The 13,796-nt window shown below is 69.6% G+C and overlaps 2 protein-coding genes across 5 annotated transcripts in view; one reads left to right on the top strand and one right to left on the bottom strand.

Moving 5' to 3' along the window:
- The first annotated feature begins 1,814 nt into the window (after positions 1-1,814).
- On the top strand, positions 1,815-7,224 carry LOC142403974 (uncharacterized). The gene is made up of 11 exons (XM_075490273.1): positions 1,815-2,067; positions 3,421-3,585; positions 3,670-3,760; positions 4,868-4,923; positions 5,162-5,212; positions 5,397-5,435; positions 5,607-5,642; positions 6,045-6,191; positions 6,283-6,327; positions 6,649-6,693; positions 6,820-7,224. Exons 1-11 carry the CDS (start codon positions 1,815-1,817, stop codon positions 6,825-6,827), a joined length of 936 nt encoding a protein of 311 aa, XP_075346388.1. The 3' UTR covers positions 6,828-7,224.
- Positions 7,225-12,762: 5,538 nt separating this feature from the next.
- The window catches only part of HSF1 (heat shock transcription factor 1), a 73,608-nt gene continuing 72,574 nt past the window's right edge, over positions 12,763-13,796 (bottom strand). For all 4 annotated transcript variants that reach the window (XM_075490362.1, XM_075490361.1, XM_075490364.1 and 1 more), the window contains one exon: positions 12,763-13,594. In XM_075490362.1, the coding sequence (XP_075346477.1) occupies positions 13,389-13,594 (206 nt within the window). In that variant the 3' untranslated portion in view covers positions 12,763-13,388. The remainder of the gene's footprint in view (positions 13,595-13,796) is intronic.

The raw sequence follows: 13,796 nt of genomic DNA, 5'->3' as shown, positions 1-13,796 counted from the left end.
TTCCACTGCTCTCGGTGCTCCCACTGCTCCCCGTGCTCCCACTGCTCTCACTGCTTTCACTGCTTCCACTGCTCCCGCTGCTCTCGCTGCTCCCAGTGCTCCCAGTGCTCCCACTGCTCCCACTACTCTCACTGCTTCCGGTGCTCCCACTGCTCCCCGTGCTCCCACTGCTCCCATTGCTCCCACTGCTCCCGCTGCTCCCAGTGCTTTCAGTACTCTCACTGCTTCCAGTACTCTCACTGCTTCCAGTGCTCCCACTGCTCCCGGTGCTCCCACTGCTCCCCGTGCTCCCACTGCTCCCATTGCTCCCACTTCTCCCACTGCTCCCGCTGCTCCCACTGCTCCCGCTGCTCCCGCTGCTCCCACTGCTTCCACTGCTTCCAGTACTCTCACTGCTTCCACTGCTCCCTGTGCTCCCACTGCTCCCGGTGCTCCCGCTGCTTCCACTGCTCCCAGTGCTCCCGCTGCTCCCACTGCTCCCAGGTCTGGGAAGAGTGCTACCAGTACTCCCAGTACACCTAGATCTGGAAAAAGTGTGACCAGTACTCCCAGTGCTCCCAGGTTTGGGAAGAGAGCAACCAGTAATCCCAGTGCTCCCAGTGCTCCCGGGTCTGCGACCAGTACTCCCAGTGCTCCCCATGCTCCCAGCTCTGGGAAAAGTGTGACCAGTACTCCCAGTGCTCCCAGGACTGGGAAGAGTGCGACCAGTACTCCAGTGCTCCCAGTGCTCCCGGGTCTGGGACCAGTACTCCCAGTGCTCCCGGCGCTCCCAGGACTGGGAAGAGTGCGACCAGTAATCCCAGTGCTCCCAGGTCTGGGAAGAGTGCAACCAGTACTCCCAGTGCTCCCAGGTCTGGGAAGAGTGCAACCAGTACTCCCAGTGCTCTCAGTACTCCCAGCTCTGGGACCAGCGCTCCCACCGTTCCCACTGCTCCTGCTGCTCCCAGCTCTGGGAAAAGTGCGACCAGTACTCCCAGTGCTCCCAGTGCTCCCAGTGCTCCCAGCTCTGGGACCAGTACTCCCAGTGCTCCCAGTGCTCCTGGCTCTGGGACCAGTGCTCCTGGTGCACCCGCCTTGGGGTCAGCGTGCGGCTGCTTTGATCCCCGAGGCGCAGCGCGGGCGAACAAAGGTGCATTGAGCCCCGGCAAAGGGCCCTTGTCTGCCCCGGGGGACGGGGGCAGCCGTGTCCCCTCCCCGGCGGCACCGGGAACCCGCTCCGCCAGCACCCCGGCACCTGCCGTGGCCTGGGTCTGGTGGCACCCATGCAGCCGGGCCCGGCACTGGGTGCCCCGGGAGCCCACCACCCGCAGGGACTGGTCCTGGGCATCTGGATGGGTGGGCTCTGCCGGCTCACCGGGGCCATGCCAGCTCACCGGGGCTGTGCTGGCTCACCGGGACTGTGCCAGCTCACCAGGGCCGTGCCAGCTCACTGGAGCTGTGCTGGGTCACTGGGTTTAATGGCTCGCCGGGGTCATACTGGTTTACTGGGATGGTACCGGCTCACCGGGCCCGTACCGGCTCACTGGGGCCATTTTGGCTCACCAGGGTTTTACTGGCTCACGGGAACTGTGCCGGCTTGCCAGGACTCACCAGGACCGTACCAGCTCACCAGGACCATACCAGCTCACCAGCTCACCAGGACCGTACCAGCTCACTGGGACCATATGGCTTACTGGGACCATACCGGCTCACCAGGGCTGTACCAGCTCCGTGCCGGGGCGAGGGCGGTGGTGCCGGGTTTGGGGGTGCGGGAGAGACCCCCGTCGGGGGCAGCTCATCCCATGGGGACGTGGGGCCGGTGCCAGGGACGGGCGATGCCGGATGGGCAGGACGCGGCCACACGGCCAGATTGTTCCGGCGCTCGGCGGCGGCACAAAGCCGGGATAAAGGCGCATTGTGCCGGCGGCAGCTGGGGCTCTGCCGTACCAGGGTGCCCCAATAAAGGGGCCGGGGCCGGAGGGACCGTGCGGCCCCGTGGCTGGCGGCACCTCCGCTCCCGTGGCCGCCCCGGCGCCGCCAACCGGCACCCTGGCGGGACGGGGAAGGGGCCGGGAGCCCCCGGCCCCGGTGGGACCCCATGGCCCCCACACGACGCCCCTGCAACCGGAGCCGGGCGCTCGCCCTCCCGGCCCCAGCCCTTAATCCGGGGAACAAAGGGGCATTGAGCTGCCCCGGCCACAAAGGGCCCCTTGTTCGGGGGGCCGGGGGGTGCGGGGCAGGGACGGGACCCCCCGGCTCCATCCCAAACCCACCGGCCTGGCCGGGGGCTGTGCGGGTCGGGGTGCCCCGGGAAGGGGGTGCTGCCTGCCCGGGGGAGCCCGCTGGGGGGGGTGGGGGTGGGGGTCCCCCCACGGCAGCCCCCGGGGAGCCCAGGCCGGGGCAGCCCAGGGGAACCCCGGGGAGAGGGGGTGGGGGCTGCTGTGAGGGGTGGGGGCTGCTGTGAGGGGTGGGGGGGCCCAGCACCCCCACAACCATGCCCAGCACCCAGCACAGGGTGCCCAGCACCCCCCCCCATGCCCAGCACCCAGCACAGGGCACCCAGCACCCAGCACCGGCCCCTGGCCCTGGTGGTCCATGCAGGGGTGCTGGTCCCGCTGCCCGGGTGGGGATGCTGGTGGTCCCCATGGGTGCTGGGCGTGGGGGTCCCTGTAGCGGGTGCTGGGGGTCCCAGCCGTGACTCTGGGCCTGGGGGTCCCACAATGGGTGCTGGGGGGTCCTGCCCATGGATCTGGGGTCCCCGCAGTGGTGCTGGGGGTCCCAGCCGTGACTCTGGGTTTGGGGGTTCTCACAGTGGTGCTGGGGGGTCCTGGCCAGAGCTCCAGGTTTGGGGGTCCCCAGAGCTGTGCCATGGAACCCTGCCGTGGTGCTGGGCCTGGGGGTCCCTGCAATGGTGCTGAGGGCCCTGGCCATGGCTCTGGGGTCCCCGAAATGATGCTGGGGGTCCCAGCTTTGACGCTGGGTTTGGGGGTCCCCAAAATGGTGCTGGGGGTTCTGGCTGGGGCTCCGGGTCTGGGGGTCCCCAGAGCTGTGCTGTGGGACGCAGGCATGGTGCTGGGCCTGGGGGGGGGGTCCCCAAAATGGTGCTGGGGGTCCCAGTCATGGCTCTGGGGTCTCCAAAGCGCTGCTGGGGGTCCGGGTTTGGGGGTCCCCGCAGCAGTGTGGGCTCGGGGTGCCGGTGCGGGGCCTGGTGTGGAGCCGCAGTGCCGGTCCCCGGTGCCGGTGCCTTTGGGAGTCCCCAGAGCTGTGCTGTGGGACGCAGGCGTGGTGCTGGGCCTGGGGGGGGGTCCCCAAAATGGTGCTGGGGGTCCCAGTCATGGCCCTGGGCTCCCCAAAGCGCTGCTGGCTGAAGGGGTCCTGGGCCATGGCTCTGGGGTCCCTGCGGTGCTGCTGGGGGGCCGGGTTTGGGGGTCCCCGGAGCAGTGCGGGCTCGGGGTGCCGGTGCGGGGCCTGGTGCGGAGCCGCAGTGCCAGGGCCCGGTGCCGGTGTGGGGCCCGGTGCCGGTGCCGGCGGAGCCGCAGTGCCGGTGCCCGGTGCCGGTGCCGGTGCCGGTAGAGCCGCAGTGCCGGCGCCCGGTGCCCGGTGCCGGTGCCGGTGCCGGTGCCGGCGGAGCCGCAGTGCCGGTGCCGGTGCGGGGATTGGCTGGCCCGGCGCCACCTGGCTCCTCCCCAGCCCCATGCGGCTATAACGGCCCCGGGCGGCGCCGGGCCGGCTCCCGCAGCGCCGCGAAGCCCCGGACCGCAGCCATGGCCGTGCCCCGCAGGTGAGCGCCGGGACCCCCGGGACAGCGGGGACCCCCGGGACAGCGGGGAGCCCCGGGACAGCGGGGAGCCCCGGTACAACGGGGAGCCCGGCTCTGCTGCCCCCGGCCCGGGCACGGGGGGCGAGGGGAAACGGGAGCAGCGGGACCCCGGCACTGCCCGCTGCGGGGGTCCTGGGGAGCATCGCCCTGCAGTACTGGGGGGTCCTGGGTGGGCATCGCCCCGACAGGGTTGGGGGTCCTGGGGGCATCTCCCCACAGTGCTGGGGGGGTCCTGGGTGGGCATCGCCCCGACAGGGCTGGGGGTCCTGGGGGGCATCGCCCTGCAGTACTGGGGGGTCCTGGGTGGGCATCTCCCCACAGGGCTGGGGGGTCCTGGGGGGCATCTCCCTGACAGGGCTGGGGGGTCCTGGGGGGCATCGCCCTGCAGTACTGGGGGGTCCCAGGTGGGCATCTCCCCACAGGGCTGGGGGGTCCTGGGGGGCATCTCCCCACAGTACTGGGGGTCCTGAGTGGCCACCTCCTGGCAGCTCTGGGGGGGCAACTCCCTGGCAGTGCTGGGGGTCCCAGGGCATCTTCTGGCAGCACTGGGGGGTCTGGGGGCATCTCCAGGATGCCCCATGCCAGATGCGGCAGTCCCCCCTGCAGTGTCACCCCATACCCCAATGCCGGGCTGCCCCGCTGCTCCCCGGCCGGTTGCAGGGTCCCCTGGCACCCTCCGTGGGGCCGCAGCAGCTCCTGCCCGCGGGCTCGTGGCCCCCAGCTTGGCCCAGCTCCGTCGCAGGCAGGGACAAGGCCAGGACACGGGGTCCGCCGAGACCGGGGGCTGCGGCACGGGATGCTCCGTAGAGGGGCCACGTCCTCCAGGCACCCTGCGCTGGGTCCCCTCCAGCCTGCCAGCAGCCGGGCAGCCCTGCCCGCAGCTGGGGTGACGCCAGCCCGGGGACAGGGACCATGGGGGCTGCAGGGTCCTGTAGGAGCCAGGGAGGGGTCCCCAGGAAGGGGCTGGTGCGGGTGCTGGGGGGTCAGGGGGGCCCCTGGGGGGTCTGCGGGGGGAGTGAGGATGCTACGGGGGTTCAGGGGTCCCCAAACGCCGTGTCTCCTCCACAGGGCCCCGGCGCTGGCTGCGGCCGTCCTCCTGCTCCTGGCTGCTGCGACGGCCGATGGTAAGGGGGGCTGGGGGCCCGTGGGGAGAGGGCTGGGGGCACCCTGGGTGCCCAGGACAGGGGTCCCGGGTGTGCTGCCCCCCCAGCAGCTTGGGGGGCTGCCTGTCTGGCTGAAGGGAGGGGGGTTGGGCTGTGTTCACTCCGGGGGGCTCCTGGGGACCCCCATCCCGGTCCCCAATCCCCCGGGGCAGTGGTGCCTGGGACGTGCTCCCTGTGTCTGCCCCCCGTGTCCCCGCAGAGCCCGCGAGCACCCTGGACGTGGCCCTTTCTGCAGAAGGACAGACGCCAGGTAGGGGACCACGGCTGGGTCAGCGCTGCGGGGGGACCCTGCCCCATGCAGCCCCCCAGCATCGCCCGTCCAGGAGCTGCTCCGTGCCTCAGTTTCCCTCCCAGCCAAGGCCTGGAGGGGGCTGGCAGTGGGGGGCAGAGTGTGGGCGCCCCGGGGCTCACGTCCCCCTGCTCATCTCTTCCAGAGCCCGTCAGCCCCGCCAAGCTGGAGGCCTCCGGAGAGAGTGAGCGTCGGCACGGGGACCCGGGAGCTGGAAGGGGAGGCAGCCCTTGGGGAGCGTCCGGGGCCCGTGGAGGGCGAGGGGCAGCCGGACCCCTGGCTGGGGCACGGCCGGGGGGTGGGACCCCGGGGTCTCTGCCCCCCGGCTCCTCCTGACACCCCTCTCCTCCCCCAGGTGATCTCACCACTTCGGCACAGCGCCTGGGCAAAGGTAGGGCTGGGCTTGGGGCGAGCTGGCACGGCCGGGCATCGGCACGGGGCTGTGCCATGCGGGCACGGACCCCTGTCCTGCGTGCACAGACCCCCGCCCCGTGCACGGGCACCATGCAACACGGGCACAGACCCCCGCCCTGCGCACGGGGACCACGCAATGCGTGCGCTGACCTCTGCCCTTCGCACAGGGAACCCCCAACATGGGCGCAGACCCCTGTGCTGCACGCGCAGACCTCCGCCTCGTGCACGGGGACCGTGCAACGTGGGCGTGGACCCCTGCCCGGGCGTGCAGCCCCACGCGCTGCACCCGGGGACCACGCAACGCCCGCAGTGACCCCTGCCCGGCATGCGTGGACCCTGCCCGGCACACGCAGCCCGGCCGTGCTCGCCTCTCCCGCAGGTCTGACCTCTGTCAGCTTCGAGGGCGCGGAGCGGTCGCCTGCGGACGATGCGACGCGGGAGTCCCTCAACAGCGACTCCTCCAGCCTCGACGCCCTCAACAGCGGCTCCTTCAGCATGGACGCCCTCACCGGGGAGGCCCGGGGCGGTGGGTGCCGGCACTCTGCCCTGTGCGCGGCCCGGGGGTCCCCGCTCCCCTCCTGTTGGGCGCTGACCCCGTGCTCTCTGCCCTCCTGCAGGTCCCATCGTGGATGTCCCAGCCCAGTCCAACGAGTCGGAGGAAGGTGAGGCCCCGGGGCTGCGTCCCCCCCGCCCCGGTGCTGCCCCCGACCAGCTGAGCTGCGCCCTGCCCAGCACCCAGCCCAGGGCTGCAACAGGGGTCCCCAGAGCCGAGGATGTGGGGCCATCCTGAGCCTCCCGCGGGGAGGGGAGATTTGTCCTGGTCCCCTGCGGGTTGCTGCAGTCCCAGGGGTGCCCCATAAGCTGGGGGTGCCCCATTAGTGGGGGATGCCCCGTTATCCAGGGGGCTGTATCGTGGGTGGGTGGGTGGGTGGGGGCTGTGCCGGTGCCTGTCCCCCAGCCCCGGCATCTCCACTTGCCTGCAGGAGTGGACCGCGACATGGACTCGGAGGAGGCCCTGGCATCCCAAGGTGACTGCGGGGCTGGGGGTGGCGCAGGGCGGGATGGGGGGAGCGCTGCCGGGGCTGGCTGCGGGGATGGGGCGCCTGTGGCAAGCGCCGGGCACGCGGGGGCTGACGCAGCCTCTCCCTCCCCAGGGATCTGAGATGGCCAAGCCTCGCCGGAGATGCCTCCTGGGACGACGTCCTCTCCCGAGCTTTCCTGCTGCCTCCCCGTGTCTTCCCTGCCTTGGGTCCCTCTGTGCCCTACCGGTCCCCGCCGTGGCCCCCGCAGCCCCAGCCCCACGGCTCAGCCTGCACCCCGTGGTGGGGCAACCCCCCGCCCCGGCATGGTGCACGGCTCCCCTTGCCACCCCGGTGCCACCGGGGGTTTGCTGGGGGGGCTGAGAGCTGTGGGATGCCCGGGGAGTGGGGTCCACTGCGGGGCAGGGGCCGTGGAGGTGGCCGGACCCTTCCATGAGCCCCTGGGGTGGGGGCTGCAAACAGAGCAGCCCCCGGCCGCCTGCGCCCCTCTGTCCTCCCCCAATAAAGGTCCCTGCAGCAGCCGCGTGGCGTGGTGGAGCGGGGCACTGGCACCCCATGGCCGCCGGACCCACTGCCTGCGGTGGGAGCAGCGTGGCTGCAGCCCCTTGCCCGCTCTGCGCCGTGGGGGGATGCAGGGGGCTGCAGGATGGAGGTACCGGCCCCCCCGGCATGGAGCTGGGGGTCTGGCCGGCCAGAGGACGGTGGGCGGAGGGACACGGCTGCTCGGCACCGGCTGGTCGGGGAGCGGCGAGGCGGGGTGCGGGGTGCAGACCCCTGGCGAGGCCCCAGCTGCCGCCAGCCCAGCTCTGCTATTGCAGGGCTCTGGCTCTGTCCCTGTCCCCGGCCCTGGGGCAGCGGCACTGTGACTTCTCCGTCAGGGTCCCCGGCAGCCAGCCCCACTCGCGGCGGCGGCACCGTCCCCTCCCCAGCACGTCTCGCCCCGACTGTGAACCCCCCTGCCCCAACACCGGCCCCCTGCGTGCCGAGCCGGTGCCGCTGCATGGGTCGTACCCGGGGAGCCCCGGCCGAGAGCGGCGCTCGTTAACGGGCTCTTCTGCCAACACCTTTAATGAAGGCATGAAACCCCATCCCCGTGAGCCCCCGCCCGGCCGTGCTGCCCTGGCGCTAATCCCCGGCCCCTCCGGCACAGACGCCCGTTCCCACCGCAGCAGCTCCAGAGGCTGCCCGGCCCTGCCTCGTGCCCGCTCCGGATGCCAAAAGTTAACGCGGGTTCAAAAAAACCCAACATTTGGGAAAAACAACAAAAAAAATCTATCCAGGGCTATTAAACACCTTGGTCCCACCTCCGGCGCGGGGCCCCGGGCTCCCGTTCGCTGGGAGGTGATGAAGTGTACCGGGGAATTAGCACCGTGTGTTTGCCTTTCCCACACGCCTCGGCGGCGGCTACCGGCAGAGCCGCGGTCGGGGCTGCCCCGCGGCACGTCGCCCGTGCCCCTGACTGCGCCCGTCCCTTCGCCCCACGCCGGGGCCGCGGCTCTGCCGTGTCCCCCTGTTATTTATGGGCCCCGGGAGCCGTTTACTGTTTGCTCTCTCCGAGGCTGAGCTCAGCCCGGCTCTCGGCAGGGCCCTCCCCGGTGTCGTGTCCCTTCCCGGCCCCTTCCCGGCCACCCTGGAGCCCCTCCCGGCAAGGGATGCGTCTCCATTACCTGCGACATAAAGGCCAAAAAAGCTTTTTAATGACGCCGCCTCGCTCCCTACCCCGGCTGATGCAGCCGCACCGGTGCCTCCCTGTCCCACGCTCGCGCCGGGCTCAGCCCAGCCTTGACTCCATCCGCTGGGATTTTCTACGACCGTTTTCCAGCATTCGCAGGCCGGGACCTGGGGGGGGGGACACGATGACCCCCTACATCGGGAGCGGTGGGTGGAGGTTAGCGAGGGGCCACCCACATACGAGGGGACCCCCCGCACGCTCTTGGGCTGCCTCTGAGCTAAACGGGGGGTTCCCCATTGGGGTCCGCTCCCGGCACCGGGAAAGTGCCGCCGTCCTCCCCACGGTGATGGGCATCACCTGAAGGACCCCGGGGGGCTGCAAGTCCGTGCAGGGGTCCCTGGGGAGGGGTTACTGAGCGGCCCAGCGGGGCCCCTCCACCGCCGGTACCCCCCAGCCCCATTTCCATGTCGCGGCCCCTCTATGGGACCCTCTCCCGGCCGGTCGCCCCGGCGTTCGTCGGGGCGGCCCCGCAGCGGCAGCGCGAGGGGCCCCGTCCCCCCGCACCTCATCAGCAGCCCCGTCCCCCGCGGCGCTGCCGGCACGGTGCTCGGCGCCTCCAGTTACCGCGGGCTGGAGCGGGCGCGAGGGGGACGCAGGCGTCTTCGGCGGCGGGTGATGAATTACGGGGGGAAGTTTCCAGTGGTGGTGCTCAGCCCCGCCAGACATTTACCTCATTAGCCGGGATGAGATCATGCGAGCTGGCCGCCCGCGTCACACACGATTAGTTGGATCATTACGGCCCGCCCAGAGCGAGGGGCTCCCGCAGCACTCGGGGGACCCTCAGCCCCGGGGCCGCGGAGGGGCCGCTGCCCCCAGCCACCCCCTGCACCACGCAGCCATGGCGGCATCACCACGACCCCCCCCTTCCCGAGGAGCGCAGGGCCACGGAAGGGAAGAGCTTTACCCCAGATGTTGCCCCCCAAATGCGTCGGCACCGCTGGGACCTGCCCCTTTGCACTGCCCTCTGCCCCCGGCAGCACCCAGCACCCAGCCCGGAGCAGAGCCTGCCCAGGCGGGTGCCGGCGCCGGCGTCTCCACCATCTCCCACTCCAGCCGACCGCCGGCTCCAGCGTGAATGAACCCCCCCCGCTGCGGGCACCCACCAACACACCGGGCTGCATGGAAGAACCCTGAGCGAGGCACAAGATGGGGAAAACCCCCAAACCCCCAAGCGTTGCGCACGGCGTCGCGTGCCGCAGCCATCCACGCGTCCTGCCGAGTCTTGACCACAGACCGCCCCCGCTCCCCGCTCCTCACCATGTGTCCCCCCTCCCCACCCCCCGCCATTGCGGGAGCTGCACAAGGGCCACCCTGAGCCGGTCCCACTGAAGCGATGCTCGGGACACCCGGGAAATGCCCGGTCTGGAGAGAGCGGGGAGCACGGAGCCGTCACCCCGGGCGTCCTCGGGCAGCGAGGGCTGCTGACGGCATCCGAGGGGAGGGCAGTGACCCACGTCGAGCCAAAGCTCCTGCCAGAAAAGCAGTCGGTCCGGGGCGACGGCATCAGGGGAGGGCGGATCTGTCGCTCCAGGAGTCAAATACTGCGGCGTTGGAAACCCCATTTCCCAGGCTGCGCTCGTCTCTTTAGCTTCCGGCTCCCAGTTCCTGCCCCGGCCTCCCGGCGCAGGCGTGAGCCCTGCCTCCCTTGCGACACCGCGCGCCGGCTGGGCAGTCCCTCGCTGGGAAGCGTTGCCCCAGCGTGCGGTAGCTTTGTTGGCTCCTACGCTTTCTCCGTGTTTATAACGAACCTTCTCAAGTAACAGGATCGTTTCCAGCCGCCGCGCCGATCCTGAAGGCAGGGCACGATGCTCCCTCGCCCTTCTCGCCACGCGCCTGCGCAGAGCGGCTTGTGCGGCCGGCCCTGCCGCGCGTCCCGTCCCGCGTCCGCGTGTCCTCCATCCCGCGGGACCGTCTACCCCCCCATCCCCGACACCCCACGGACCGCACGGCTGCCGTCACCGTGGCTCCCTCAGCGTCCCCGGGCCGTCCGTCGGTGTGACCACACGTGGCAACGCCGCGTAGCGCGGGCTGGGCCCCGGTCCCCCCAGGGCGCGCCTCCGCGCCGACGCTGTCACCCAGCCCATTTTTAATTGCTTAATTACGCCCGGGCTGTTGAAGGAAGCTGCGTTCCGCTCATCGCCAGACACGCGACTCTTGATGGAGCACTGCCGCACGCCGCAGGGGCGGGCGCCGGTCCACGCAGAGCTGGGGGGTCCTCGCCCGTCGCCCCCCTGTCACCGCAGCGGCGAAGGGCAGCAGAGCCACGGGGCCGGGGCCGGGAGCGGGCCGGGGCCCTCGGCCACGACGTGGGCCGAGCTCACGGCACCGCGGAGCTGCAAATCACACCCGTTTGGGGCAACGCGCACGTGGGTCTTGTCTCGAACGCGACATCCTCCTCTCAGCGTAGTAATTCCCATCTCCTGGCACGGCTCTTGCTCTGGAAGGTGAACCCAGCGTTGGCAGAGCAGAAGACCACAGGGGTGACGAGTTCGGTCGTGTGGGGGGTGGACGACCTTGGGGAAACAACCCACAAACCAAACCCCACGGCAGAACCTGGAGAAAGTCGGAAGCGGAGCCATTTCAAGCGCTGACGAAGAGGAGGAGCAAGGGCAAACGTGGCATAAAGGGCAGGGAGGGAAGGAGGGAGACGGGTGTCCCGGAGAAAGGGGGGCTGGCACAGCGGCTGCGGGCGCAGGAGGTGTCCCCTCTCCCCTGGGAGAGGTGGCAGTGGACCTGAACGCAGGACAGGCCACCGCCATTGGGAGGGGACAACGCCTCTGAGCAGGCCAAGCCAGGCCAGGCTGAGCTGCAGAGAGGGTCCGGTGCCGAACGCCCCCCGCCCCATGGGATCGACGCTGCTGTGCAGGGACATCCCTGCCCCGCAGCTCAAAGGGTACCGGCACAGCGGGTCACCGTGCCAGCCCCGGAGCAGGCAGCACGTTCACGTGGACAGGAGCCGCTCAACGGCACGAACAAGTAACCTGACCAAATCGGACACGATAGTGCGTGGAGATACGCTGGCCCCATGACGCATCATCGCGTCCCCTTCCCTGGACCGGACCCCGAGAAGCAGAGGGGTCCGAGCGACAGCTCGACCCCGAATCTGCTTTGGTGCCTCGCTGCCGAGTGGGGGGCAGCGGGGACTTCACCCGTGAGCCGTGCCTGGGGCTCTGCGCCAGCCGCACCAGGTCCCCGACGGCGCGTTTCAGGGTGTGCGGGACGCTCGCGGGACTCCAGCATGGTCCCCCCGGGCAGGCGGGGAGTTCCGGGCGCCAGGCACCGCATTTCGGACAAGGTCACGGTGACCGGTTGACCCAGCGCGACTTCTTGCCTCGTCGGGGAGGCCGGCAACCCGCGACGGATCTCGGCTAGACCGGCTCCTGGACGCTGCCACCGCTGCCCTCGAAGGCTGAGCCGACGCGGCAGAGGCGGCGCCGCGGTGGGCACCGGCTTCTCCCGACGTCCAACCTGCATCAGTCCTCAGCCGGAGCACGGCTACGGTCGGACCCCCGCGCCAAGAGGCCCCTGTGCCTTCGAGGTGACCAAGCAGCACGTGCGACCACCCCAGAGCGGAGGAGAGCGGGACGGAGGGAGGTTCGAACGCTCTGAACCTAACAACGAAGATTTTTTTATTGTTCTTATTAAAAAAAAGCACCCCCAAAGGCGTGCACGGCGTCCACCACACCTCCGGCGCGTCAGCGTGGGCCCCGCCGCAACCTCCTCCTCTGAAACGCCCTGGAAAGCTCGGCCCCGGAGCCCAGCCCGGGATCGAGGCAGGGGAGCCGCGGCACAGGAGCCAAACGCGCTCGTGGTGCCGGCTGCCCCGGGAGAAGCACGGCAACGCCTCCGGCTCCCGCGCGGCCGAGGCCGGAGCAGGCGCCGGGATCCTCGCCCCACGGCGCAGGTGTCCAGGGGCACGAAGGGCAATTCCTGGGCCTTCATCCCATCCGCTTCCCGAACGGATGACAAACATAAAGCTTTCAACCATAGAAAAGCCACCAGGTGACAGACCATTTGTTTTATATATATTTGTATGTATATATACAGAGAGATATTTTTATATATATAGATAGAAGTGGGTTCTTCTTCTCTCATGTAAAAATTCAAAATACAGTTTTTACTATTAACAATCTGAAGTGTAAATGTACAAATTTTTACTGCTAAGCAAAAGGAAAACAAAACCAAAGGAACAAATAAAAAGAAACACACAGAGCAAGAGGAAATAAAAAGAAGATAAAGCCGGGCTTCGGGGCGCCTGGGGCGCACGCGCACACGGAGACCCTCGGGGATCAGACCGCAAGGCAGAGACCACACCGGGATCCAACCCGCCGGCGCCACATCGGCAAACTTTTATTTCTCTTTTAAAAACCATCGCATCCGCCTCTCCGGGGGCGAGGAGGGAAGGGGACAGGGGTGGAGGGGGAGCTCCCTTCCGCAGAAAAGCTACCCCGCCCGCACACCCGGCGAGCGCCCCGCTTCCCGCCCGGGAGGAGCACCCCGCGGCCGTGCCCCCGCCGGCGCCTCGCGGGGGGCGCGGCTGCCGCCCTCGGCAGGGGCGCGAGACGAAACGCAAGCGTCACGTAGCGGCCGGCTGTTCCGCGGCCAGCCGGGCTCTCCCGCCCGCTCACCGGAGCCGCGGCGGTGCCCGTCCCGGCCTCCGCGGCAGGTGGGGCGACGACCCCGCGACGGGGGGCGGGGGGGAGGCTCTCGCACGGCTCGGCCCCCCGACGGCCGCCAAACTGGAGGAGCGCTGGGTGGCTAGAATCTAAAGCAGATTTCAAAACACCTCATTAAGCACACACACAAATGAAATCCTCACAGTGCCGGGGGAAGCAACACGAACCAGAGGGTGTTTAGAGCTTTCAATGTCTGTGCAAAGCGAGGAGGCTGACGGCTGATTTCCCTTTAGTGCGTATTCGTTCTCTTCCTCTCTTTCACCCTGCCCCGGGCCTTAGGATATCGCAGGGTCCTTGGGTTTGGACTGCTCAGTCCCTGACAAGAGGGAGATGGTGGGATCCTCCGAGTACTCGTCTCCGTCCGTGAAATACGGCCCTTCCCCCAGCTCAAAGAATATCGGCAGGTCTCCGCTCCCCATGTCGACGGCGCTCGAGTCCACCAGGAAGAGGGGCTGGGCTGTGTAGTGCACCAGCTGCTTTCCTGCAAAGAGAGAGTTCGCACGAGGGCAGCCCCTTTCGGGAGGAGGGCGGCCGGGCCGGCCAGCCGAGCGCCGGGCAGAGGAGCAAGAGCGACGACGTTTCGCTCTGGGAACCGCCGTCGGCCGCTTCCTCGCTCCTCGCAAGAAGACGTGCTCCTCGACGAGGAGCGTCTCATCGCTTGCTCCTCAAGCGATGAGGCACCA

Source organism: Mycteria americana, unplaced genomic scaffold (genome assembly GCF_035582795.1).
Source record: "Mycteria americana isolate JAX WOST 10 ecotype Jacksonville Zoo and Gardens unplaced genomic scaffold, USCA_MyAme_1.0 Scaffold_53, whole genome shotgun sequence".
NCBI lineage: Eukaryota > Metazoa > Chordata > Aves > Ciconiiformes > Ciconiidae > Mycteria > Mycteria americana.
The sequence above is the reverse complement of the archived record's forward strand: the minus strand, read 5'-3'. Positions and strand labels throughout refer to the sequence as shown.